The following is a 27,693-nucleotide window of genomic DNA, read 5'->3' on the forward strand; positions in this document are numbered from 1 at the left end:
CTAGGGGTCTAGGGTTTGGACGAACAACGAAGGGGGATCTCGGCCATACTGACATTAGGTGGACTTGACATGTTGTCACGTAAGGAAAACGCTTAACGGAGACGGTTGGGCACATAACGTTGAGTGCTGACAAGTGGGACCTAGTCGCTCCATAACAGGGGATATCATGGCAACATTTTATTTTTCCAACATTCGCTATAACATGCACCTCAAAGCAGTTAGCCCTCCAAGTTTTTAGAATTCTTCTGAAAATGGAAGGTCCGCGTAACAATTACCCCTGATGCGACTGATCTTTGCCATAGGACTATCTTCTTTCCTATCTTGACCTAGACCATCTATTATGTGATACAAAAGGTATTAAAAGGAGGAGGAGGAGGAGGAGAGAGAGAGAGCGCTCTAACGCTTGTTCAAAACATTAAATCGGCCGAACTCAAGGGAACTTCCCTCGAACGGAGTCAGCCACGGCTCCAAGCGACACAGACTTAGTTTTTTACATTTGGGTCACAAATTGGTAATTTTATTAGAGTCAGTTTGCAAGCAGTTACTAAAATTGAAAAATAATTTAATTTTTTTTACTATGTGCCCACACAATGTTTTGTGAAAAAACGATATTTTTCGTGCTCTATGTAAAGAGACAAAATTTGTCTCGTGCAAACCCATATTTTAGCACCAATATTGTAGTGCTTACATAGGCCACACAAAGAGTCTATCTTTTTTTTCAGGAAACAACTTGGTGCACACATAGGTTGTGTGAAGATGTCCACGCAGTTCTTTTCAATTAAATCCAAAATACGTTTAGAAAAATTTATCTAAAAGGAGCGTATTCACCCTTAGCAGTGGCGGAGCTGCATTATAACTATTTAGGTCAAATGAACACGGTGCAATTATAAATCCTTCTCTTATCGAACTGCTTTGATTGGTTATTAGTGAAAGAGTACTAGGAAGTTGTAGCGCGGCGACACGCCGCGCCCGTAGGATGTCTAAAAGGGGCATAAGGTTTGCGCTGGCAAGTATAGAAATCATTATGTAAACAGAGTTGGCAAATAGCATCACTTGATAAGTTCTTCCATAACATGAGAGAAAGAGCTAGTTTACAATACAAATATATTTTCAAATCCTATCAAGTTCACCAGGTTGCAAGACATAGATAAAGCATACAAAATTCCAGATTTACTAAATCCAAAACATGACATACATGTGATGATGAAGGCTCAAAGAAGAAAATAAATATGATACTAAGATAACCATCTTTCGGTGCTTTTTGGCACTTGAGATATCAATGCTCGTGGTCATCATCCCCTTGGGAAGAGTCAAGGATCATGATTTGTTTGCCTTCGTTGGAGTGGAGGATCAATGCGGGCGTCCCTTTATTTGATGAAGGCACAACGGAAGCTGGCACGAAGGCATCGTTGGGCATGTAGTTAGCCCAGGCGGCATCGCGGACTGATATGATCGACTCGTCGGTGGCATGCCTGAAGTGCACCTCCTCGATTCCTCTTCTTGTTTGGTCCTTGGTGCGTCGAGGCTGATATTTTCTTCGAGGATGTAGGGCACTTGTTCTAGTTACTCTTAATTCTTTGCGCGGACTGATCTCCGTGGGTACTTGACCAGCCTGATACAAAGTAAGAAAATTTGTCAAATTATTTGCCTGTCTGAATTTTTGTGTTTTCATGCATCTTCAACACAATCCATCATCTTGTATTCTTGTCCCAATGAAATTAGAAAATCTTAAATCTTAAATGCAATGCAAGCAACATAGTAATGAAGATCAATTTCCACAATTGTTTCCTGTCACACAAACTACAAACAGATGCTAAAGCAGGTTAACCTGGAGTCCTGGACACATGCATTATGCTAGCAGGTTTCCTCTTCTTTTATCCCTGATATTTCTGTAACTTTACTGCAAAATGGTAAACTAAATAGTTGCACAATTGTTCAGACTTCACAAAACTGATATCAAAAATACTAACAGCGCACTATTACATATTCACGTCAACATTCCTAAAATGGTTGTGGCGCACTAGAAGAAAACTTAGACCAGAAGATATGCATGCATCACCATTCTATACCAAACATATATCCCATGTTCTGTATGCTCATGTATTGCAAAGGCAAACAGAGTGATGCAATGGAATTTTCACCTGTTAATTATTAGTTTACAGAAGCAATTATCGAAACTGATCTAGGAATGTAAATGGTTTATTTTCTGATACAGGAAGGTTGATGGAATGGCCATTTCAAAACCTAAGGTAACAGCTCATTTTTTGTGCCAAGGATTAGCCACAATAGCTGTGAGCTTCATATTGATTTTTTTGCATTAAATAAAATAAGAATATCAGCTATTCCCATATGTATACATGGCCTATTTATGTAGCTGACATGTACAATATGAACCAAAATAGCAATTAGTTCAAAAGAATCACACCTTCCAATACAGCACGTAAATCCTGTAGCACGGGATGTTAATTGAAGTGTCACAACCTAGTTACTCAAGAAAAATTGTAAGATCAGGATCTACTACTGGATCATTTATTGAATATGTGAACTTTACTGTAACAGAAATACTCTTCCTATGCAGAAGTCACAGCATCAGTGAGGATGTTGTACAGCCAGGAAGGAGCATTTGAGCAATTGTTGTTTCCACCAGGCATGGTAGCCAGTATCGCCTATGGTTGCCACCTCAACCAAGTTGAAAAGATATTAAGCTGGACTCTCTACGACCCTATCTAATGCTGCAATGCACGGCCAGAGAAGTGTAAGAAACGGCCAAACCCATGAGTGCAGCAAAACAGTTCAGAAGTTAACGGCAAGACCCATGAGTGCAGCAAAACAATTCAGAAGATGGGCTAAAATAGATTTGTTCATGACATTCATACTTTCATATTCCCTAAGTCTTGTACCTAATAATTCAAACTTTGGCAGCATTTTAATTAGTTTGGCAATATTGAGTACTATAGGTGAGTCTGTGAGGCTAACAACTGATGCTAAATTGATAATATATCCGTGTATTCAAATGTATGCATTCCTCTGTCTGGGAAAAGATGTAAGTATTACTACACATGGCTACTAAGATCAGATAATTTCCAAGTTGTGTCGAGATGGTAATACGTGGTACCAACAGTTGCAGTTGCAACCGTCAACCCTCTGGCAGACAACGCAACACTCAGTTTACCCATTTATCTTACACTGAACTATAAGAGTTCCCCACACCATCTGTGCATATTGCAAGTTTGCAACCACCAACTATGCCGCCCAAAAAATATAAATGAAGAGCTAAAATGCCTTCTAATATATGGAACTCTTAAATAATACTTGGGGTCAAAGACTTGAAATTAATCCCATCAAGAATATTATCAAGCTTCAGATCATGGTAAAGAATGAACAATACGTCAGTTTTCAATGTTTTTTGTCAAAAGGATCAGTGCATCTGTATATATAAGCATAGACATAGTGTATTAGACAACAAACCTGAAGATGATGACAAAGATCTTGAGTGCTTAATTATCAAACTAATTGTAAGTCTCCATCTGTTTTTGTTTAATACTTCCCATTTGTTTTTCCGTCTTCCTTTTTATAGTTCATCTCTCTAAGACATTCAAGTTCATCATCTTTTCATTGCAAACCTGCATTTGGTATGACATTATATCAGCAGCAACAATAACTGAAATAACAATAGTTTTACTAAGCACACAGCAAGAAAATACATATATGAGATAAAGACCACCAGTAGTAACTGAGTCTTTCCTGATTGATTATTCCAGTGCATATTAATTTGCACATAAAATCTGATTGACAATGGCATAATTATATAAGGATCATATTCTTTAGAGGTATTATCAAATCACTGGCCGTGGACCTGTGGTGATGTCCTAACAGGGCCGTGCGTGAGATTACAGAGGCCTAAGGAAGACCAGATCGCATTCTCAAAAGTGGCTCTATATATAGAGCAATTAGAAGAACAAATTATTGGTTCATTATTCTGGTGGTAATACATGTACAAAGAAGACTCGAACTCAAGCTCCAACTGATTCACATGAGAGTGGAGAAATAAAACATGAGGAAAATCACAAATAGATGAAGTGAGTGAGCATTAGAGCCAAAACTGATTGACAGTTAGTAAATCACACAAAAAAATGCAGGAAGGAAAAGAATGGACATGAGCGTTGATTTGACATGTAAGAATAGATACCTACCCATAGTGCAAATTAATCAAAAGCACCTGAACAAAAAGAAACTTATCTAGAATATTGCCAAGAGAGGTACATGGCCACGGCTGCACTGTACTGCCTTCCCTGTTGGTCTTCCATGTTCAGCATCCCAACTCCCAGAAGCAGGTGGAGTGCTAATCTGAATCCAGAATTGGAGATCAACAAACAAAAGGAGAGCATTAAATTAACCACGTCTTTGGAACGATGCAAGTCGTGAATGGAGAACCCTATGTGTACCTGAACCGGGCCTTCTCTTCTATCCCGACCTGCACCGGCAACAGCTATCTCTCATGCGAAGTAGGATCAGAGCCGACATCAAGCTCCTTAACCACCGCAGCCTGCAGTTCAAGAATGAAGCGGCCGTTAAAAATCTATATTATTTAGGGAATCCCTTATTTCCAATGAAAGAAATCGAGAGAATATTTGCATAACAACACAGATATTCACTGGGACTGAGAGATCAACCATAAAATGAGGAAAAACGAAGGTGTGAACAAAGCAAAATTAGACAGCACTGATATATCAAACAAAATCAATAATACACGGTGCAGGTTTGGCAACTGCGAAGAGGAACTCAGGCATCCCGCCGCTCTTCCCCACACCGTCACCGCGGCGCTCTTACTTGCCCCCTGGCCTGCCAACACAGCAGGCAGGCTAAGGTCGCGTTAGGGAGAGCCTGGGTGGGGAAGAGGTCGGAGCAGGCGGCGGTCGGCCGTCCAGGAGTAGGCCGGTGCCATAGATCGGCACGAGGGAGGGCGACACAGGTGGAGCTATCGATGGGGATTGGGGAGAGAGAAGGAAGGGCCATGCTGGTGAGCCATCGATGGGGACTTTTTGATGCAGAAGAAGGATTTTCGGTCGTAATACTGTCACCCTCCCGCTGCAGCCTTCGGCTAGAGACCGCCGCCACGGTCCCCGCTATCAGGGTTGCCGACGGGATCAACCTTATCCCGTGATAGCAGAGCAGCTTCAGCTGAGGGCATGCTTCCAGATAAGGAGCAGGCGGCGGTGTTGTCGGCCGTCGCGCAGCCACACGGCGGACCAGCCGGTAAGGCTGTGTGCAGCTGCAGCCAGAAAACCACGGCACGGCCACCTGTACCGCTCTGACGAATCCGTCGCGGCCATGAAGGGTGTGGTGGGCAGTGGCATCCAGGACCTAGGCAATGGGCATTGGCGAGGAAGAGCAATCGGCAACCATGAAGATTCGGTACTGGGAGGAATGAGAAAGAGAGCCCGAATTGTTTATTGGATGGCGCACCACCTTGACCGCCCGGAAAGCGGCACCGCTTTGACCGGTCGAAAATACGGTAGGCTGACACGTATTTACGCGGCACCACATGCAGTAACCGGAGAACCGGATCCTCATCCAGGCAACTCTGAGTAACGATCGAAAACAACCGGAAGCGATCAAAGGAAGCAACCGGAAGTTAGCCGGTAACACACAATAAATGGTTAAAGAAAAAGGAAACGGAAAACAAATCTACAGTGCAAACGCTCCGATCTACAGTAGAAAAAGTCTATGTGTTGATCTATAATTGGACAAAAGACTCTCATCAACAGTATCCAAACGCACCATGTTTCAGCAAACCCCTGTAGAATTGATATAGGTTATAATTATAATACCGTAGGCAATGAATTGGACGCAATGGTGTAATTCTTCACTAGCTTCAGCACTGCCCTAGAGCAAAATTTTATATAAAAGGAGCATATGTACCCTAGAGTCAGTGCTCTCTGGGGACACAGAACGGAAGAGAATAGCATGCGGTGTTTTATGATACTGGTCCCAGGACCGACCTTTGTCATTTGTAAAAAAAAAAACAGATATTATGGAAAAAAAATAGCTTAGCCTAGGCTATTATGCAAGTTTTGCTAGCATTCTACTTTATGACATGTGGAAAATGGATGTTGAACTTGATTTCAAAGTTCCAAAAAAGAAGTATAGTTGGTTAATTTTCCAAGTTTTGTCATTTTGGCCAAGGATATAACATAAGTATTTCGTATTAAAAATTTACAGTTGGTAGAATAAATCATTAGTTATATTATGGTATTTTTTATAAAAATCAAAACCCATAATTTGCCACCAATATTATATTTCTTACACAGGCCACACCAAAAATCTGTTTTTTTTTATGAAACAGGTACGCATATAGGTTGTGAAGATGTCCATGCAGTTTTTTCAATTAATTTCAAAATACGTTTAGACAAATTTATCTAGAAGGAGCATATGCAGCCTATAGGCGGAGCTGCATTATAACTATTGGGGGTCAAATGAACCCAATGGAGTTATAAGTCCTTCTCTCATCGAACTGCTTTCATTGCTTATTAGTGAAAGACTATACCGTTGACAATGAACTGAACGCAATGGTGTAAGGTAATTCATTAGCTTCACCACTGCCCTAGAGCCAAATTTTATACTCCCTCCGTTCCACCAAAAGTGTTTTAATTTTGTTAAAATTTAAATGTATCTACATACTAGACAATGTCTAGATACGCCAAAATTTTGACAAAATTAAGACATTTTAATGGGACGAAGGTATTATAAAAATAGCATATGTACTCTAGAGTCAATGCTCTCTGTGGACACAGAATGGGAGCAAATAGCATGCAGTGTTTTATGATACTAGGTCCCACGATCGACATTTACCATTTTGTAAAGAAAAAACAGATATTATGGAAAAAAATAGCTTAGCCTAGGCTATTAGTCCCTCCGTTCCTATATAAAAGGCATATATACTTTTGAGAAAAAAATTAAGAATATAAGGTGTATTGCGTTGCCCCGCTTGTATGAACAATATTTTGGGGTATTTTATTAGGTTTTCCTTATCTTATGAAAAGTCCTCTATTAGATCATGTCAATTGGCTAGGGTTAAACCTAGCCAAACATGGTGTAACTTTTTCTAAATATGCATTCTTTAATTTTCATACAAAAAACTATATGGCATATATCTAGGAAAGGAGGGACTATGCAAGTTTTGCTAGCATTCTACTTTATGACAGGTGGAAAATGGATGTTGAACTTGATGTCAAAGTTTTAAAAAAATCATGTTTAGTAATTCTCCAAGTTTTGTCATTTTTGCCGAGGATATAATATAAGTATTTCGTATTGAAAGTTTACAGTTGGTAGAATAAATCGTTGACTACATTGTGGTATTTTTTTCTAAAAATAAAAACTTTAAATTTTTATTTGTCAAAGTTTTTTAAAACGAGCTCCACGGGATCTCGGGTATCAAAAATGACATTCGGTTGGATATTACAAAAATTGACCAAATTGATTTCACACCGAATGACTGACGCTGTGTCGCAGCTAGTAGTGCCTCTGCCTCCCCATCTGAAATTCAAAGAGAGGTGTTTTCAGTTGAAAATCTGAATACACGACGCAATCGAGAAGGCGACATGACGCAGCCCAAGTCAGTAGTCAAGTCTGCGATGTTAGTGATGTATAGACCCTTTTACTGTATATTTTTAGTGTATGAGGGGTTCCATGTATATTGCATCATGTACATGTACTGGTCTTTGGCCCAACAGTGAAGACTAGTTGCTCATTCACAACATGGTATCAGAGCTCTTGGTTTAGCTCTTTGCACGCTGCAACTCCGTGCTTGATCTGTACCACCGCCGATGATCTTTCCGGCTGCTGCTGCTCCACCTTCTTCCTCCTCTCCCGTTCGTGTCAGGATCGAGTTCTTCTAGTTGTTTTTATCTCCTGCCACCTCAAGCCGGCCAAGATCTGGCCATCTCCAATCCCTCTGCTACTAGCCGGACTCCTCCAGCGCCGCCCTCCACCGGTCGGCTGTCGGCCGCTCCGACCGTGACCTGCCCCGCGCCGTGCAGCCATCTGTCGGCTTGCCCTGGCGGCGACCTGCCTCGGGCCGCCCCGGTCGCGTCTTGCTCCGGCCGACTGCCAGCCGACCTGCCCCGGGCCGACCCGGCCGCGCCCTGCTCTGGCCGGCTACCGGCCGGCTCCCGGCCGCTCCGGCCGCCCCCTGGCCAGCCCCGACACGTCCAGGCGCTAGTGGCCTTCGGCCGGCCATTTTCTGGCCACGGGAGAGCTACTCGTGAGCCCCCACGAAAATCTGGCTCGGGCCAGATCCAGATCTGAGGTTTACACAAAAATGGCCTCCTCCCTATTAGGCTATGTCAGTATCCCTCGCTGCCCCGTGAACTTTGATGGTACCATCTATGGAGAGTTTGCCGCCTTTATGCGCATTTACATGCATGGTCTTCGACTGTGGGGTGTTCTTACCGGTGAGGTCTCTTGTCCGCCACACCCTACTGCTCCTGTACCTCCTACTCAGCCGTCTGTGCCACAGGCCCTTGCTGCGGATGCTACTCAGGCTGATCGGGATGCAGCTAAGTCTGCCGAGACTGCTGCTGATGAGGCATATGAGGAGCAGGTCCTTGCCTATTCAGAGGCTCTTCGCTCCTACCGTGATAGTTTGGCTATTTTTACTCAGTGGTGTGATGAGGATGCTAGAGCTGCTGCCGTTCTTTCGCAGAGTGTTCAGCCACAGTTTGCTTCTGAGTTTATGGGCCTCGCTACTATCGCTGAGATGTGGTCTCACCTTCGTCAGCGCTACTAGCCTTTTGGGGATTCTCTGTACTTGTCTGTGTTGCGTCAGGAGCATGATCTTCAGCAGGGTGACCCTACCGTTGATGAGTTCTACACCCAGAGTGTCGTGATCTGGTGCCAGCTTGACTCCCTTCGCAGTGCTGTCTGTGGTACTTGCCAGTGTTGCCGGACAGTACGTTCAGATATGGACTTTCAGAGGATTCATGAGTTCATGTCTAGTCTTCATCCATAGTTTGAGCCTCTTCGTGCTCAGTTGTTTGCTCGAGGCCGTGTTCCTATCTCAGAGGTGTTGACTGAGCTTCGTGCTGAGGAGACTCGTCTTCGTGGTGCTGGACTGCTTGGGACACCTTCTGTTCTTGCTGCTTGAGTTCCCACTGCTCCTGCACCGTCGCTTTTACCCACACCAACGCCTGCTGCTTCTGGAGGAGCCCGCCCTTCTCGCGGTGGGGGTCGTCCTTGTCCTCCTCTATTTTGCACTCACTGTTGGAGGCCTGGTCACCTTCAGTCCGACTGCTATCAGAAGCAGCGGGGTGTGCCTCCTCGTGCTCCACCTTCAGCGCCTGTCACCACCGGCTTCACTGAGCAGGATATAGCGAGACTTCAACGTCTCCTCGCCTCCCCCGGCTCTGCTTCGACGGGTACTGCTGCCTTTGCTGTTGTTTCCTCTACACAGTCAGGTACATCTTCGTGGGTTCTGGATTTTGGAGCTTCTTTTCACATGTCTCCTGATTCTTCCTCTCTTTCTTCTCTTCGAACTCTTCCTCTTCCTCTTCGTGTTCTTACTGCTGATGGTACTTCTCTTCCTGTTGCTAGTCGTGTCACTCTTTCTACTCCCTCCTTTTCCGTCCCTGACGTTTCTCATGTTCCCCGTCTTACCATGAACTTGTTTTTCGTTGCTCAACTCACTGATTCTGGTTGCCGGGTCATTCTTGATGTTGATTCTTGTTCTGTTCAGGACACTCACACTCGGGCACTTGTTGGAGCTGGCCCTCAGTGCCGTGACTCCCAGGGACTTTGGGAGCTTGAATGGCTTCATGTTCCTTCTTCTACCACTTCACCAATATCACCACGTGTGCTCTACTGCCTTCTTTCAGCAGTGGCATCATCGTCTTGGTCATCTTTGTGGTTCTCGCTTGTCGTCTTTACTTCGTCGAGGTCTTCTGGGGCCTGTCTCAGAAGATGTCTCGCTTCAGGGTTGTTAGAATCAGTTACCTTATCCTACTAGTGAGTCTGTATCTCAGCGTCCGTTTGATTTGGTCCATTCTAATGTATGGGGTCCGGCTCCCTTGGCTTTCAAGGGGGGCCACCGCTACTATGTTATTTTTATCGATGACTTCTCTCGCCACACTTGGATATATTTTATGACTTCTCGCAGCGAGGTTCTCTCGATCTATACGCGTTTTGCTGCCATGGTCTATACTCAGTTTTCCACGCCTATACGTGTCTTTCGGGCTGTTTCGGCTGGTGAGTATATCTCCCAGCTGTTGCGCGGTTTTCTTGCTGATCAGGGTACTCTTGTCCAGTTCTCCTGCCCTGGCGCCCATGCCCAAAATGGCGTGGCTGAGTGCAAGCATCGCCATCTACTTGAGACGGCTCGTGCGATGATGATCGCTGTCTCTCTTCCTCCTCACTTCTGGGCTGAGGCTGTGTCTATTTCCACCTATCTCATTAACCTTCAGCCCTCCACAGCCTTGCAAGGTGGCATTCCTCTTGAGCGTCTTACTGGTCACACTCCTGATTACTCGACCCTTCGTCTTTTTGGTTGCATTTGCTATGTTCTTCTTGCCCACGCGAACGCACCAAGCTGACCGCTCAATCTGTTGAGTGTGTCTTCCTTGGCCACAACCCTGAGCACAAGGGATATAAGTGTTGGGATCCTATTGGTCGTCGGATGCGCATATCTCGGGATGTCACTTTTGATGAGTCTCGTCCCTTCTACCCGTGTCCCTCCTCCTCTTCCTTCTCGGTGGATGATATCTCTTTTCTCATGTTCCCTGACTCACCTCCTCCTGTGCCTCGTATCCCTGCTCCACCAAGTCTCTCACCACCATCTCCTCTTTCGCCCACCAGACCCCCTCTCCTCCCTCACCACCTTCTCCACTCTCCACACCTTCCTCTCCCATGCCACCTTCCTCGCCCACGGTGGCCCCTCCCTACCCTTTTCACTACTCTCGTCGTCCCTGTGAGGATGATGATGCTTCTCCTGACACACCCTCCACCTCTGGTGTGATGCCCTCTCCATCTGAGCCGACTCACCATCTTCGTGCTCGTCCTCGTCCTCCTCCCGATCGCTATTCTCCCACTCACTATGGTCTCTCCACTGCCCTTGAGCCGACCTCTTATCGGGATGCTCTTGCTCATCCCGAATGGCAGCTAACGATGGCTGATGAGATTGCTGCTATGGAGCGTACTGGCACCTGGGATGTTGTAACTCCTCCTTCCTCTGTTCGTCCCATCACCTGCAAGTGGGTCTACAAGATCAAGACTCGCTCTGATAGTTCTCTTGAGCGCTACAAGGCTCGTCTTGTCGCTCGCGGCTTTCAGCAGGAGCATGGCCATGACTATGACGAGACCTTTGCTCCAGTGGCTCACATGACCACTGTTCGTACTCTTCTTGCCGTTGCTTCTGTTCGTCACTGGTCTATCTCTCAGCTTGATGTCCAGAATGCTTTTCTTAACGATGAGTTAAGTGAGGAGGTATACATGCATCCACCTCCTGGCTACTCTATTCCCGATGGCATGGTTGGCGTCTCCGGCGCTCTCTCTATGGCCTTAAGCAAGCCCCTCGCACCTGGTTTCAGTGGTTCGCCTCTGTGCTGACCTCTGCTGGCTTTGTCCCTAGCGCACATGACCCTGCCCTCTTTGTTCACACATCTTCTCGTGGTCGGACTCTCCTTCTTCCTTATGTCGATGACATGATCATCACAGGTGATGACCCTGACTATATCTCCCAGGAGAAATATATTCATGACCTTCTCACTCGTGCCGCTCTTGGTGATGAGCGCACTGCCGAGACTCCTATGGAGCTCAATGTCTGCCTCCGTGCACTGATGGTGATCCTCTCCCGGACCCGACTCACTACCGTCACCTAGTTGGGAGCCTTATCTATCTTGCTGTCACTCGTCCTGACATCTCCTACCCGGTCCACATTCGGAGTCAGTTCATGTCTGCTCCCACTAGTGTCCACTATAGTCATCTCCTTCGTGTCCTACGGTATCTTCGTGCCACTATCTCCCGTCGTCTCTTCTTTCCTAGCTCCAGCTCCTTACAGCTTCAGACCTACTCAGATGCTACCTGGGCTAGCGATCCAGATGATCGTAAGTCTCTTTCTGCCTACTGTGTTTTTTTGGTGGCTCTCTCGTTGCTTGGAAGACCAAGAAGCGGGTTGCAGTCTCTCGTTCGAGTGTCGAGGCTGAGTTGCGAGCGATGACTCTATTGACGGCTGAGGTGACTTGTTTACGCTGGTTACTTGCGGACTTTGGTGTTTCTGCTGACGCCCCGACTCTTCTCTTATCGGATAGTACTGATGCCATCAGCATTGCGCGTGATTTGGTGAAGCACGAGCTCACCAAACACATTGGTGTTGATGCCTTCTATGTGCGTAAGGATGTGCATGATCGGATTATCGCTCTTCATTATGTGCCTTCCGAGCTACAGCTTGATGACTTCTTCACGAAGGCCCAGACTAGAGCAGATCATGTGTTCTTTCTCTCCAAACTCAGTGTTGTTGATCCACCATGAGTTTGAGAGGGTGTTAGAGCATCCCTAGTGGCTCCTCTAAACGGACGTGTATGTCAAATATACACGATGGAGGGGAAAAAAGGTCTCCAGCGGAACGTGTATAGGGGCGTGCAAATTATCCACGTCCATCCACGAGGCTACGCGTCGTGGGAATAAACACGACCGAGCCACGCTCGTGGAGACGAAGAAACAGAGGCTGCTCTCTCCCGCCCCCGTCCGGAGCCGAGCGGAAGAAGGCGCCCCAAGCTCGCCGGCGGCGAATCCCCTCCGGTAAGCTCACTCCCACCCTCCTATTTTCCATTCCCACATGTAGAGAAGAGGCGCCGGTCGTCGGGCGGCCGCCGCACCGCTCGCCAGATCTGGCGGCGGCGGCGCTAGCCATGGAGAGGGAAGGGCGGGTAGAGATGGGCTGCGGCCGCCGGCCTGGGGAGGTTGGGTGAGCTCCGGCCGCGGGGCTGTGCGGCGGCGGCTCGGAGGGCGGCTTCCGGGGCGCGATGGAGGAGGGCGATGGGGGCGGCGGCTGGTGCGGAGACAGAGAGGAGATGGCGCGGGGATAGGGGAGGAGGGAGATGGCGCGGCGGCTCGGGGAGGAGGGGCTCGAGGCGGGCGGCGTGCCGGGCGGCGTGTGGCGGCTGGGGAGGAGGGTCATGCGGGCTCGTGCGGGCGGCGTGGCCGGGCGGCGTGCAGGGCGGCCGGGAAAGGAAGTTTGCTGTGTACGATTGCCTGTGTGTTTGCTGTGTAGAAATTGGTAGTATAGAGATTGCCTGTGTGTTTGATGTATGTAGAAAACTAGAAATTGCTAGTATAGAGTGTTTTTGTATGTAGAAATTGCTACAGAATTAGGGAGGTGTTGTGGTCTGATATATAGAGATTGCATGTGTGTTCATTGTTTGCAGATGGATGGTGACCAAAGTTTCTTGGACACAATTGGTTTTGGTTACTCACAAACACAACCTGAAAGTCCAATTGGAGAGCAAGCAACCCCATCAACTCAGCATGAAGCAAGACCATCAACTCAGCATGAAGCAAGACCATCAACTCACAAACACAACCTGAAAGTCCAATTGGATAGCCGTTTGAAAATATAGCCGTTGGAATATACACGTCCTGATTTACACGTCCTGATACACATTCCACTGAAAAACTGAGAGGTGTAAAATTTAGCAACGTGTATATGGATGTGTATATGGAGATATACACGTCCAAATTTACACGTTCCACTAGAGATGCTCTACAAATGTATAGACCCTTTTACTGTATATTCCTAGTGTACGGGAGATTCCATGCATATTGCACTATGTATATGTACTGGCATTTGATCCAACAGTGAATACTAGTTGCGACCTGAAGTCAGAGTCATCTCAAAGTAAAAGAAAAAAAAAAGTACTCTCAGGAAAAAACCCTGTAGCCAGCATTATTGGAGGAAGAGGAAGAGTACATTCTCTGCCAAGACTGCGCCGCCCCGTCGGCAAAAACCCCAACCGCCCTGCCTCCCCCACTCCCCCACTCCCACGTCGCCCTTGCCGCCGCTGCCGGCCGACTGAAGAGGGCCCCTGGAGGATGAAGCACGACGGCGGCGTGCGGTCTTCGTGCTCAAAGGGCGGCTGGCAACACAGCTGTGCCTGCTCCGCCGCGCGCACGCGCGCTTGGCATCCTCCTCATGCTTTCGCTGCGTACGGCCGTCGACCGGATGGGGGGAGCGGCGTGTCCCGTGCTTGCCGCGGGTTTGGCTTCGATGGAACGGAGCGCGATGAGGCGGCGGCGGCGGGAGGCAATGCGGGTGGTGATTTGGTCGGGGACGGTGCGGACCCGTTCTCCGGCCCATTTGCGGGCGTGGTGGCGCCTGAGGCCAGGCGAAGCGGCGGCGGCGGCGGAGGTGGTGGGTTTGGGTGGAGGAGGGGATTTGCGCCTGCCGCACCTCCGCCGCCCAAGCGGAGGGCCGTGTCCCCTACCCGACGACTCCTGCCCTTCTCCGGGAGGGAGACGGCTGCTCCGGTCGTGCGCAGCGGCGGCGAGGAGGTCTTGCGCGTCGGAGCTTCGCCTTCTCATGGTGGTTTTGGTCGCGAGGAGGGAGTCTTGCTGCCGGCTGTGCTGGACAAGGTGGTGGCTGCAAAGGGCGGTGCTTTAGCCAAGGACTTGTATCCTCCTGATGGTCCCAATGCCATGGTGGGGAAAGCATCACACGATTCAGTTGGGAGTGCAGGTTTCTTGGAAATCAATGGGGCAGGATGGTTCTCTGGAGCTCGGAGTGATAACAAGCACATGGAAACTCTAGCAGTACAAGCTCAGGAATTGGAAGAGGGCGAGATCGCTGACACAATGGAAATCGTGCAAGGTATGATCAAGAATGATGCTTTAATAGAGCGCCAGGAACTTGAGGAGGGTGAGATCGCTGCCACGATGGACAATGTGGAAGATATGAACAAGAATGTCTTGGATGGACTGATAGACGGACACAAATCGGAGGAGGGCCACATCATGGACATTGTGGGAGTTATGGCCAAGGAAGATTTGGATGTACCAGTAGAGGGACACGAAATGGAGAGGATGGACATTGTTGTCGCAACGAACAAGGATGCTTTGTGTGGATCAGTAGACGGCCAGGAATTGGAGGAGGGTGAAATTGCTTCCCCCTTGGACATAGTGGAAGCAATGAACGTCGATACTTTGGATGGAGCAGTACAAGTCCAGGAACTTAAACAAGGTGTGATTGCTGCCACCATGGACACAGTGGAGTCTATGAACAATCAAGCTTGGCATGGAGTAGTAGTAGTGGTTCAGGAATCGGAGGAAAGCGACATTGCTGCTGCCATGGACATTGTGAAAGGTACAAACAAGGATACGTTTGTTGGACCAGTGGAAGACTGGGAATCGGAGGATGAGATTGCTGCCAAGGTGTATGCTCAAGAGCCGGATAACAGTGAGATTGCTACAAAATCAGGCCATACCTTGCAGCAGTCTCAATTTTCTGTTCATGTTGTTCCGTGTGACTCTACAGGTGGTGGCATCATGAGAAAGAAGATAAAATTTACAGTTGGAAAAACAGTCCAGCCACCTGTTATACCGAATCATATGTCACAGTTGGTAACTCTGGATAGACCCTTTACCTCTACAAGTGCTAATACCATGAAGAAGTTCAAGGCAACTCAAAGTAAGCCTGTTTCCATTAATCTTGCCTCTGCATCTTCACTGGCTAGCAAGGAGAAGCGTAAATTTGAACCTGTGTTTGTTAGCAAGGAGAAACTGAGGGGTAAAACAGCCGTCTACTTGGAAGATGATGATGTTTTAAATGCAGTTGCTGTTCATGGAGGAAATCTTGAGCTATGCCTGAGTGCTCCCTCACGTGTTCGTTCTGTATGGCGCCAAGGGCCACATGGAGGAGGACAGAGTGCTGGTCCTCGTCGCAGAGTCAGGTCGATGTGCAAGAGGTTTCAGTTTTTATGCAGGTTCCTTGCTCAAGCTGTGAAGCAGGGTTCGATCAAGCTTCCAAGAGTTGACCTTGCAGCTGACCATGTCATCAAGAAATTACCAGATTACATCAAATATGGGTCAATTGTGGGCGAAGTTGATGGAGTTGAAGTGGGCGATGAATTTCTTTTCAGAGTAGAGTTGGCCATTGTTGGTCTTCACAACCCCTTCAGGGCAGGCATTGACACCACTAAGGACACTGACGGTGAGCCTATTGCAGTAAGCATAGTTGCTTCAGGAGGTTATCTTGACGAATATTCTAGGTCAGGTGAATTGATATACATCGGCTCTGGAGGAAATGCTGGTGGTACCGATCAGGATGGGGATCAAAAGCTTGAACGTGGGAACCTTGCCTTGAAAAATTGCATCGAAAGAGGGATACCTGTCCGAGTAACTCATGGCTTCAAAACTCCAAATAAGGGAGAAGGCAGCCATTCAATAGGCAAAGAAATCCCAAAATTCATCTATGATGGGCTCTACCATGTGGTTGGTTTCTGGCAAGATGGTGTACCAGGTTCAATGGTCTTCAAGTACAAACTACGAAGGATTCCTGGACAGCCAAAACTTCCTCTGCACGTAGCCAAATGGTTGCGGAAATCTGTGGTGCGTCCGCGCTGATGTATCTCAAGGTATAAGGAGAGTATTCTTACCTGCGTCATCAGTAATGTCGATAATGTGTCATCATTCAGCCTTGGATAGTTATCTTTACTGATATTTGGCTATTATATCTGCAGTGGAATGTTGTGTTATCTGTCAAAATATTGTGCCTCAAGACAGTTGTCCTGGAGAGCGTAAAGCAAAGGCTAGAGAGGCTGCAAATCAGCGAGAAATGGATTGAGATTCATGCTATGTTTACTTGTTAATTAATCAATGCAATTCTGTGCTTTAAGATATGTAGAACTCTTTCTAAGTGGTGCAATGAACTAAAACAGTATTGCATTGATCCAGCTATGGAATATTCAAATCTATGTTCAATTTTTCCAATCTTTTATGATATTGTGGTGAACTTAAATGTGTCAGGCAATGTTGACTTCTGGTTATTTGGCATTTCAGTAAGCATTGTTGATAGTTCAACCTGTCATGTGGATTGTTCCAATGCCATCATGCTCCATGTCGCTGGTTCATATTTTGCACAGGAAAAATTCTAGTACTACCTCCGTTCCAAAATAAGCGTCGCAAATTTGCCTAGATACAAATGTATCTCGACGCATTTTAATGTGTAGATATTTCTGTATCTAGAAAAAACGGTGATACTTATTTTGAAACAAATGGAATAAAATACTTTGCAGCATCCAAAAGTGCTGACGGGGGCAGATCCGGCACAAGTTTTCATTCGTCAAAGTTAAATATCAGAGCGCGTGTACGATTTGCTGAATAAGATTATTTGTAAGACGGGGCGAGTTGTTGATATTGCTAAGGAGATACTTTGTTGTTTCAAGTATTATCAAAAACATATATTCCTCGTCAGTTTGTTCGCACGCTGTCATCTTCGCTGCGTTTGCTATCTGTCGCCTTTGACGTGTAACCTGTGTAGACGAACCTTGTACAACGCGGAAACTGTACAGGCATTGCCTGATCATTTTTCCGCGCAGGCTTTTGAAACCGAGCTCCCTTTCAGCATGTGGCGCAGTTATTATGGACGAATCTCGTTTATCTTTTGCAATATGTCTATGAACTCTGCAAATACGCCGCCCTGAAAGGAAATGATATAACCATGTACTAGCCTACTAGGACAACAACATCTAACAGGAACCACCAGAGGTTGGGTGTCAGAAACACCATCGTGAAATACAAATGTACGTCCCATATACATGGTTTTTCTGTACAAAACTGATGCCAGTTACATGTCAAACCCATTTTTTTTCATAAAAGGCATAAAGCCTGACTTTAAATTAATAAAGCATGAGGTTCAACAAGTTTACATGCTGCCGCATATAGCTTCACCAAACAAACAAACAAAATGGAAATTAACAAAAGCACATCTAAAGCCAACATTTGACAGTCCGGGGCAGCCCGGCAACAGGCTCCTGGTCCTGCTTTGGAGCATGCTCACTCGGACACACCGGCTAGAGGGAGGGTGTGCACTCTTGGTCGCAGCACGCCTGCTGCAGCTAGGCAGGCTGCGGCTGCCGCGGCTCATGCGGCTGAGGTGGAGATGGGTCCTACGTTGGGGCTTGGCGTGGAGCGAGGGGGGTCTTCATCGCCCTTACCCCCTCGTGTGCCTTCACCCACGTCGCGCCAGGAGGTGGATGAGGTGTCGCTTGATGCCTCTTTGGTCGGTCGTGGGGACTCTACTTCACCTATGTCCCCGCGGTCGGCGTCTGTGCCACCGGCTGACGACGAGGAGGCAACCGTGGCCTTGCGGCCAGGTCAGCTCCTACCGTTGGCCGGGTCGGCATGGGGACTCGAAGCGTCAGTGGCGTTGGTTGCGGAGGGGGGTCTACTTCACCATCACCCCCTCTTGCGGCCCCTGGGGACATGGAGGCAGCCAACGTCGCTGGGTGCGGCTGGGAAGCTGGCCTACTGCCCTCCGACATCCGCTGTTGGTGGGGTGCCCGGGCTTCCTGCACCGCCTCGGGAGCTCAGGGGCTGCCACCGGCCCAGCCTCCCAGTGTAGGATCTTCCGCGGCACCGACTTCTCCGAGGGCTGCGGCGATGATGCATCCCCCGTTGGCTGCGTCTGTCGCGACTCCGCGGCGTAGTGCGTGTCATGGGGTGGGCGTCGATGGAGCCGCTTCAACGGATGAGGACTCCATGGCAAAGGCCATGCGTCGTAAGGCGGAGAGCAACCTCGACTTCTCAGGTACCGTTAACAGTTCTAAGTCTTTTTTAACTTTCCCAACACCACGCATGGCCTCTAAGCTCCATAATGTGGGTCTTTCGTTGGGAAATTCCATTACTTCTATTTCAGTTTTGGCTAATGCTCTTAGACGTATGGAGTTTGATAGATTAAAATTCACTCCTACGGTTTCGAGTAAGTCGGATACCTCTTTATCCGATGATGAGGAGGAGGAAGTGTACGGGGTTTCAGACGACCAGCTACTCACACATCTAGTAGGAGAGGTATCGGAGGTGGGTCTGGATGATGACGGGTTGGGCTCATGTATTGAATTACAATCGGCTGAACGTAAATCCATACTCTCCTCTATTAAACGTAAGATTGGCCTAATAAAAAGGCAAATGGGACTAAATCTCCAATTCTTTCCAAATGAATTGCATGTTTAAGAATGGCAGAGGTCTCAAGAACTTGGCTAAACACTTACACATCGCTGAGAGCATTCGGGAACATGGTTTAGATTTTGTTGCTATCTCTGAGACTGGCAAGCGGAATTCTCAACAAGTTTTCTAAATCGCCTTTCAGGCGGGGAAGACTTTGCTTGGGTTTCCCGTCCGCCTCGGGGGCGTTCTGGTGGTTTATTAGTCGGGATACGAACTGCGACCATGAAAATTTTGGATAATTCCGGAGGTGACTTTCATATTAAACTTCACATCCAGAATAAATCTGATAATTTCATTTGGAGTTTGGTTTCTGTCTATGGGGCTGCCCAGGATGTTGATAAGCCTGCTTTACTTCGGGAATTGGTTAATTTAGCAAAGGACAATCCACACCCTATTATTATAGGCGGGGATTTTAACTTGCTAAGATACCCCACGAGAAAAGTAGGGGCAGATTTGATACTCATTGGCCTTTCTTATTCAACACTGTTATTGATAGTCTAGATTTGAGAGAGGTATCAATGGGTGGGAGACAGTTCACTTGCGAAAACAGTCTTCCAGAGCCTACATACGAGAAACTGGATCGAGTATTGATGGACTCAGATTAAGAATTGAAATTCCTCTTAGTCTCAGTACGGGTCCTCCCTCGGATTGAAGCTTTGTCGGATCATGCTCCAATTTTATTATCTACTGGGACACCATTGCCGCAACGGAGACGTCCATTCAAATTTAAACTTGGATGGCTTAATCGGGATGGGTTCTCAGACATGGTTAAATTTATTTGGGACAAGCCGGTTGCTTGGAACACCCCAATCCAAAGGTGGAATAACAAGCTACGCTCGATGCGTAGATACCTTGGAGGGTGGGCTAGGCAAATGGCAGGCCATCTCAAACAAGAGAAACTCAACCTATCATCAAATATTGATGACTTAGAGGCACTCGCTGAGGTACGACCGTTGACTAAGCAGGAAAATGATCTTAAAGGTCAATATAATGCTAAGTTAGCCAGTTTACTTCGTGAGGAGGAAATCAAATGGTACCAGAGGTCTAAGCCCCAGTTTCTGCTAGAGGGAGATTCGAATACGAGGTACTTTCATAGTGTCGTCAATGGTCGACATAGAAATAAACTCATTCACTCTCTTAATCAGGACGAGCGTCTGATCGAAGGTCAAGAGTAGCTAAAGTCCTATATTACATCATATTATAAAGGTCTTTTTGGCGCTCCGGAGGAATCGGATATATCCATGAATGAATCTAGGATTGATGATATCCCCCAAGTGTCTCCACAAGAAAACACTGTTCTAACCTCCCTGTATTCCGAGGAGGAAAAAAGAAAAGCAGTTTTTTAGATGGAGCATAATAAGGAGCCAAGACCGGATGGTTTTCCGGCTGAATTTTACCAAACGATATTGTCAAGGCTGACTTATTGGATCTGTTTGCTAAACTCCACGAGGGGCATCTGGATCTGTTCCATATTAATTTCGGTGAAATCATTCTTTTACCGAAAGTTATTAATGCGGAATGGATTCAGCAATACAGACCAATATGCCTACTAAACGTTTGTTTTAAAATATTCACAAAAGTTGCTACTATTCGACTTAATTTAGTGGCAGATCAAGTGGTGCGCCCTTCTCAGACTGCTTTTATGCAAGGCAGACACATCCTAGATGGGATGGTGACCTTGCATGAAACAATCCATGAGATGCATCGCAAAAAGTTGAATGGGGTAATACTCAAAATGGACTTTGAAAAAGCCTATGATAAATTCAAACGGTCTTTTCTTCAACAAACGCTCAGGATGAAAGGTTTTTCTGAGGATTGGCGCTATTATAAATAACTTTGTTTTTGGTGAAAGTGTTGCAATTAAAGTCATTTATGACACTAGCAAATATTTCCAGACCAGAAAAGGGTTGAGGCAAGGTGATCCCCTATCTCCAATGTTATTCAATATTGTGGCGGATATGCTTGCAATTATAATAGAGCGCGCTAAGATCGATGGCCAAATTGAAGGAGTGGTCTCCCATTTGGTTGATGGGGGCTTATCCATCCTTCAGTATGCCGATGATACAATTCTATTTATGGATCATGACTTGGAAAAGGCATTCAATCTGAAATTAATTATTTCAGCATTCAAGTTGTTGTCAGGTCTAAAGATTAATTTCCATAAGAGTGAATTGTTTTGTTTTGGTGACGCCAAAGATGATGCCAACCTATATGCTGAATTATTCGGCTGTGGGATTGGTTGTTTTACAATCAGCTATCTGGGCATTCTGATTCACTATCGGAGGCTTACGCTGGGTGAATGGAAAATTATTGAAGAAATACTTCAATAACGTCTTACTAGTTGGAAAGGAAAATTGTTGTTCCTAGGTGGAATATTAGTTCTCGTAAACTAAGTACTTACAAATATGGTACTGTATATGATTTCTTCCTTCCAGTTACCGAAAGGAGTCTTACATACTTGGACTATTTCCGATCAAGATTCTTTTAGCAAGGGGATAGTGAGAAGAAAAAGTACCGGTTAACTAAATGGAGTGTTGTATGCCTTCCAAAAGATCAAGGTGGACCTGGTGTCAGGGTCTTGCTTAGTAAATGGCTGGCCAGGTTGTTAACGGAGGATGGTGTGTGGCAACAACTGCTGCGGAAAAAGTATATTGGCTCAAAGGCGATCTCTCGGGTTCTTTGGAAACCAGGTGATTCGCATTTTTGGGATGGCGTCATGGCAACAAAAAAATATCTTTTCCCTTTTGGTTCTTTCTTCATTAAGAATGGGGTGGAGATACGGTTCTGGGAGAATGAGTGGTTAGGAGCAACCACTCTTCGCGAACAGTATCCAACTTTGTACAGTATTGTTCGTTATAAAGGGGATACCTTGCAGAAGGTGTTGGAATCTTCCCCTCCCTCTATGACATTCAGACGCGATCTCATTGGTCCCCGGCTAGTAGCTTGGAACGATTTGCTTCGACGGTTGGATCCAATTCACTTGGTTCAGGGGACAGATGAATTCCGTTGGAGTCGAACCAAGAATGGTGTATTCTCGGTTTGCTCCATGTACAAAGCTCTGTGCATCCCAACACAACTGGTTTTAAATAATAAATCCATCTAGAAGATGAAGATACCTCTTAAAACAAAGGTCTTTGCATGGTATCTTTGTCGAAGTGTGATTCTTACTAAAGATAACCTTGTAAAACGTAACTGGCATGGTTGTACGAAATGTGTGTTTTTTCACGAAGATGAGACAATAAAACACTTTTTCTTTAGTTGTCGGGTTGCTAGATCTATATGGTCAATCATTCAGATAGGGTCTACCTTACATCCACCTCGTAGCATTGCTAACATCTATCTCAATTGGCTATATAGGGTTGATCCTAGGTACAAAACTATTATCAGAGTGGGAGCGATTGCGGTAGCATGGTCACTTTGACTATGTAGAAATGACAAGGTTTTTAATGACAAAAATTCCTCTATCATGCAGGTTATTTACAGGTGCACAACTTTGCTCCGTTCATGGTCGCCACTTCAGCGTTTGGAAGATCGAGACCTCTTTATGGAGGTGTCTACATGGTTGGAGAACACGGCCAAGGAGTTTATTTCCCAACATGGGTGGCTGCATAGTCGGAGGATTGAAGCCAATGGAGCTTTATAGTAGTTAGCTTTTTACATCGTTCCTTTTGTTTGATACTGGACTACTAAACGGCTGTGTGCATCCTAGTTATGCCGAGGCTGGGTGTAATGCTTAAAACCATTTTAAGCAATAAAGCGCCCCTTATCGAAAAAATCAAAGATATCTAACACCTAATCATCATGTGTCAACATGAGATTCTCGGGCACGCCATCTTCCTAGTCCGAGAAGCAACCTCACATCCCGGATCCGGGCTTCAACTTCTTGGACACATGGACATGTACAACTCCCGTAGCTCTTGTACCATCCATCTTAGCCCCTCCCTTTCCTTTACGTTGAGCCTGCTGCAAGAACATCGTAGTTTTATAAATTACCTCAGCTGGATGATTAATGATTTTCTTTTCAATGGCAAGTTACTTGTGAATATGGCACAATGCCCAGGATTGTGCAAGAAGCAAAGCTCACAACATTATGCGCGGGTACCCAGAGAAACTAGCGACTATAGCATGAAACTGCGCAAAGTTCGCCGGGCACTAGCTACACCCTAGCAGCCGGCACAGAACGCTCCAAGCAAACTTGGCTCAAGAACAGGCGAAGAAGGTATGTCCTGCATTTTCGGGTGCTCCACAAAGAGCACAAGTACAACTCGTTGTACCGTTACGCGCGGCAATCTGAAGACGGGAAGGGAGCTTGTCCAGGGCAAGTTGCCAAGAGAAAATTTTCATCTTCAAGGGAACCTTAGCTTCCCAAACATCTTTAAAATAGGCCACCGTCCTCCCCTGGGATAACTTGTTGTACATGGATCTTATCCAGTACGGTCCCGAAGGCTCAAGATGCGAGCTGACCTTATCCCTCCCCTCAGAAAAGTATAATTCTCTACTAGTGCCGAAATTGCACGCCACTGGAATAAACCCTCGTGGTCTAGGGACCGGCGGAAACGAATACCCATGCCGCTACTGGGACTGGCCTGAGCCATCGAGATCGTCAGGTTGTCGCAAATAGCAAAGAGCAAGGGGAAAGTATCTTTGAGAGGTGCATCCCCCGCCATCAGTCAAGCCAAAATATGGTACAGACTCCATTCTCCACTGCAAACTTCGCACCTACCTGGAAGTATGGTTTTAACTTGTTTAAGGATTTCCAGAGTTGCGAGCCCCCGTGACCCGAGCCCGGGAACAAGTCGCTGGCCTCATCGTACTTGTCCCTAATAATCTTTGCCAAAATAGTATTTTCCTCCTGGTACAACCTCCATACCCATTTAAGCATTAACGTCACGTCCATTTTCTTTGTGTTCAAGAGACCTAGCCCTCCCGAGGCCTTGGGTCTACAGATCATTGGCCATTTAACAAGATGGTATTTACGCTACAGTCTCGAGCCTTCCCAATAAAACTTGGACATGTGCGTGTCAAATCTAGCATGAACCCCGCCATGAAGGGGGAATAGCCCCATCGCAAACATGGGAAGGTTGTTGAGACAGACGTTGGAGACAATTAGTCGTCCACCCGAGAACAACAATCTACCCAACCAGGGTTCAATCTTGCCGGCAAGTTTCATAAAGAGCGCCATTGATCCAATGTTAACTTTTTGTCCAAGATAGGTAGACCCAGGTATGTAAAAAGGAAGGCCCCCAGTTTACAGTTTAGCTTGTGGGCGATTCTGGTTTGTTCAACTCTTGGCTCCCATGACTATGCTTCAACAGAGCCAATGGTCCATCTAAGATATTACCGCTCTTGATAAAAGCAGTCTGACTGGGACTAATGATTCTGTTAGCAGTTGGATACAGTCTCGTTATGTAGGCCTTGGAGATAATGTTGAAAATTACATTAATCAAGGAAATGGGTCTGAATTGTGTAATCTTCCCAAAGTTACGTCTGACAATGTTAATGCGCCCCAATAAAAATTAATTGAGAATATACAGGATTCCAAACTTCACGTGCAGCCAGAACCGCTTGAAAAAAAGTAGCGGAAAACCATATGGGCCAGGAGCAGTGTCCGGTTTCATATCCTTAACAATGGCTTCCAGCTCAGCCTCTATGAAAGTTAAATAAAGCTGATAGTTCTCCTCCATAGACACGAGACGCGACACACCCCAAGTGTTTGGTACCAGCCCACATCCCCGTGGCGTTGAGGCGCTGAGAAGTTCGCGGTAGAATGCGTAAATGTGTTCTTGGATAAGTGTGGGCTCCAAAATGATACCCACATCTGTGGTTAGGGACCAAATGTTACATTTGCACCTTCTACCATTAGCCACTACATGGAAGTAGGCATTGTTGGCGCCCCCTGGAGTGCCCACTTGACCCTACCCCACTGGCGTTAGTATTCCTCCTCGACACAATATAAGTGAAGGAGCTGGTCTTCCAAGTGATATCTGACTGCCTAGGCTTCCTCATCAAGGCATGAAGATTCAGCCTGGACGTCAAGCTATGCAATTTGAAGGAAAATTTCAACCTTCGTAGCTCTAGATTCACACCCTAAGTTTTGACTCCACCCTCTAAGATGTTGTCTAAGACCCGCACTCATGAAATTCCACCAATCCATGATATCTCTACCTCCAACATTGGTCAGCAACCTATCCCAAGTTGCAACAACCAAGGGAAGTAAATCCTCCCGTTCAAACCAACTTGTTTCGAAGAAGAATATATTGTTACTTATCGGGAAACCCTTCCCCGTATAAAACACTAAGGGAGTATGGTCAGAGCCTAGGCTAGTTTCGGCCGCCAAAGAGCAGAGCGGGAGTAGTGCTTCAAACAAAGGAGAGAGAAACACTCTGTCAAGCGCCGAACGAATCGGATTAAGCTAGCGGTTAGTCCACGAAAACCTCTCCCCGGTGCGAGGGATTTCCCTGAGCGCCCATGCAACCTTATTGTCATCGAACAAATCCATCAGCGACCAGTTTAGGTTGTCGTTGTTTTTATCCTCAGCTGGACGGATAAGGTTGAAATCTCCACCCATGAGGAGGGGCCGATTGCAAAGCGAAATCTTCAAAGTAAGCTCCTCAAGAAACTTGCAAGAACACAAATGGCCCGCGTGTCCATAAATACCCAACACATACATAGTGCGATTGGAGGAGCGGTGAAGCATCATTGCGCTAAGAAAAATTGGCCATTGTCCATTGCGCCCACCTCGATCAAACATGCTGTCCCTAAGGGCATCTCCAGCGGCGCGATGGTCGCTGAGCGACCGGTTTTGTCCGCCGTGATCGGAAATGCGTCTGGGGCCTGTTCCAGCGGGGCAACGCAAAGTGACCGGGCAGTCCGCGGAGACGCAAACCTGGCCGGATGCGTCTCTGCGGACGTCCGGAAACGTCCGCTCGCGTTTGGCGGACGTTTTGGTGGGCCCGCCTGGCAGCGACCCTGCGTCGATTCATCTTCTCAAACGCGCCAGCGACTGCAAAGCTGTGTCGCTTCGGCACTCTGCGCCACGTTAATGGCGACGATGCCTCGGCTGCCGAGCGGCCGCCCACCTCCGCCAACCACGTTAATGGCGACGCCACACGTCCCGCGGCCACCGCATGCCGCCGGCCTATATAAAGGGGGCGCGCGTTCTTCTTCATCATCCACTCCTCCAAAGAAACCCTAGCCACTACAAAGCTCGACCGTAGCGTCGCCTAGGTGTTCCTGCGACGAAGCCAAGCCCGCGAGGAAGTCCATAGGCGGTCGAGGCCCTGGGCGCCCCCGTGGCTGGGGCAGGGGCTGTCACAACCCACTTTTCAAACCCTGCATATTTTCTAGTTTTAAAATTTTGGGCCAACAAAAACTTTTATATATCTTGCTACCTAGTGTGCATAGCTTGTAGTTTTGTTTAGATTGTTGGTAGTAAGTGTGAATAAACAACTTCTCTCTTTAAGAACAAATTTCCCTCTTCATCAAAAATTTGGGTGCATGTGTGCACATGCATTAGCATGACATCTCCCCTCTCTCCACTCACCATGACACCCACTCTTTCTCTCTTTTGGAGAAAACCCTAGGAAGGGGGAACACTTCCCCCTCTCTTTTCTTTGCACATTTCTCTCATATGGCCGTGGCCATGACCCCTCCATTTTTGTACCCCTTTCTTCTCTCTCTTTTTGCAAACCCTAAGGGGACACTACCCCCTCTTCCTACCCCACTCCCCCTTTCTCTCTTGTTTTGGCCGGGCCATGATGCCTTCACCCCACCCCTTTTCTTTGCCAACAACCTGGCCCGCACCCCACACCTTGGACCCTCCCTGGACTCCCCTTTCCCCTCCAACTCGGCCCAAGGCCAGCCACAAAGCCCACCAGAATCCTGGCCACGGACGTGCACGCCCTGGACATCCTCCCGCGCACGCGCGCGCAGTCACCAGGCGAGCGGCGACGCCTCGACGCCCGCTCTCGCCTCGGAAACGCGCCAGACGCCTCGTATACCTCCCTGACTCCTCGAGGCCCCGCGTGCCCCCTCGACTCCCTCCCGCTCGCTGCCGCTGTCCCCCACGCTGGATTGGCCGACGCCACCGTCCGCCTCCCGCCCGTTGCCCTGCCCCGCCTATATAAAGGGGCACCGCACCCCTCCTCCACCCTCACACCGCCCCACTTCTTCCCCACCTCCCCATACGCTCCAGAGAGCACCCGGGGCGCTGCTCTGGGCTGCTGCCCCCTCCTCCGGCGGAGCCCTGCCCGATCACGCCAAGGTCGCCGAACCACCGCCGTCGACGCCCCTCTCTCCCTCTATTCCTTTCACCCGCCCCTGGTCGACCAAGCACCCTCACCCTGCTCCATTTTTCCTCCCCAGCCCTGCCGAGGAACGCCGTCGCGAAGCTCTTCCCGTGAAGCACCGCGGGAGCGCCAACGCCGGAAGGAGCCAGGGAGGAGGAGAGAAGCGCCGCCGAGCTCGTTCCAGCCAAGTTCTGCCACG

General features: G+C 47.4%; 1 protein-coding gene and 1 long non-coding RNA gene across 4 annotated transcripts; one reads left to right on the top strand and one right to left on the bottom strand.

The window, feature by feature from the left end:
- Window positions 1-1,051: 1,051 nt before the first annotated feature.
- Window positions 1,052-5,129, bottom strand: LOC127300837 (uncharacterized). 3 transcript variants are annotated; one of them, XR_007851590.2, is made up of 4 exons: window positions 4,446-5,129; window positions 4,264-4,342; window positions 3,469-3,623; window positions 1,052-1,612 (listed from the first exon to the last, which is right to left on the bottom strand). It is a non-coding gene; the product is annotated as an uncharacterized lncRNA (long non-coding RNA). The 3 variants fall into 3 exon arrangements; XR_011749398.1 differs by adding an exon at window positions 2,426-2,732 and having other exon boundaries at window positions 3,469-4,342; XR_007851589.2 differs by having other exon boundaries at window positions 3,469-4,342.
- An 8,823-nt stretch (window positions 5,130-13,952) lies between these two features.
- Window positions 13,953-16,971, top strand: LOC127300836 (uncharacterized). The gene is made up of 2 exons (XM_051331034.2): window positions 13,953-16,616; window positions 16,722-16,971. The coding sequence occupies exon 1, from the start codon at window positions 14,080-14,082 to the stop codon at window positions 16,603-16,605; it is 2,526 nt and encodes an 841-aa protein (XP_051186994.1). The 5' UTR covers window positions 13,953-14,079; the 3' UTR covers window positions 16,606-16,616; window positions 16,722-16,971.
- The last annotated feature ends 10,722 nt before the right edge of the window (window positions 16,972-27,693 follow it).

This window comes from Lolium perenne, chromosome 7, assembly GCF_019359855.2.
Source record: "Lolium perenne isolate Kyuss_39 chromosome 7, Kyuss_2.0, whole genome shotgun sequence".
Lineage (NCBI taxonomy): Eukaryota > Viridiplantae > Streptophyta > Magnoliopsida > Poales > Poaceae > Lolium > Lolium perenne.

Excerpts from the sequence above, each read along its gene's own strand:
- LOC127300836 (XM_051331034.2), top strand. The coding sequence starts at position 14,080 with ATGAAGCACGACGGCGGCGTGCGGTCTTCGTGCTCAAAGGGCGGCTGG.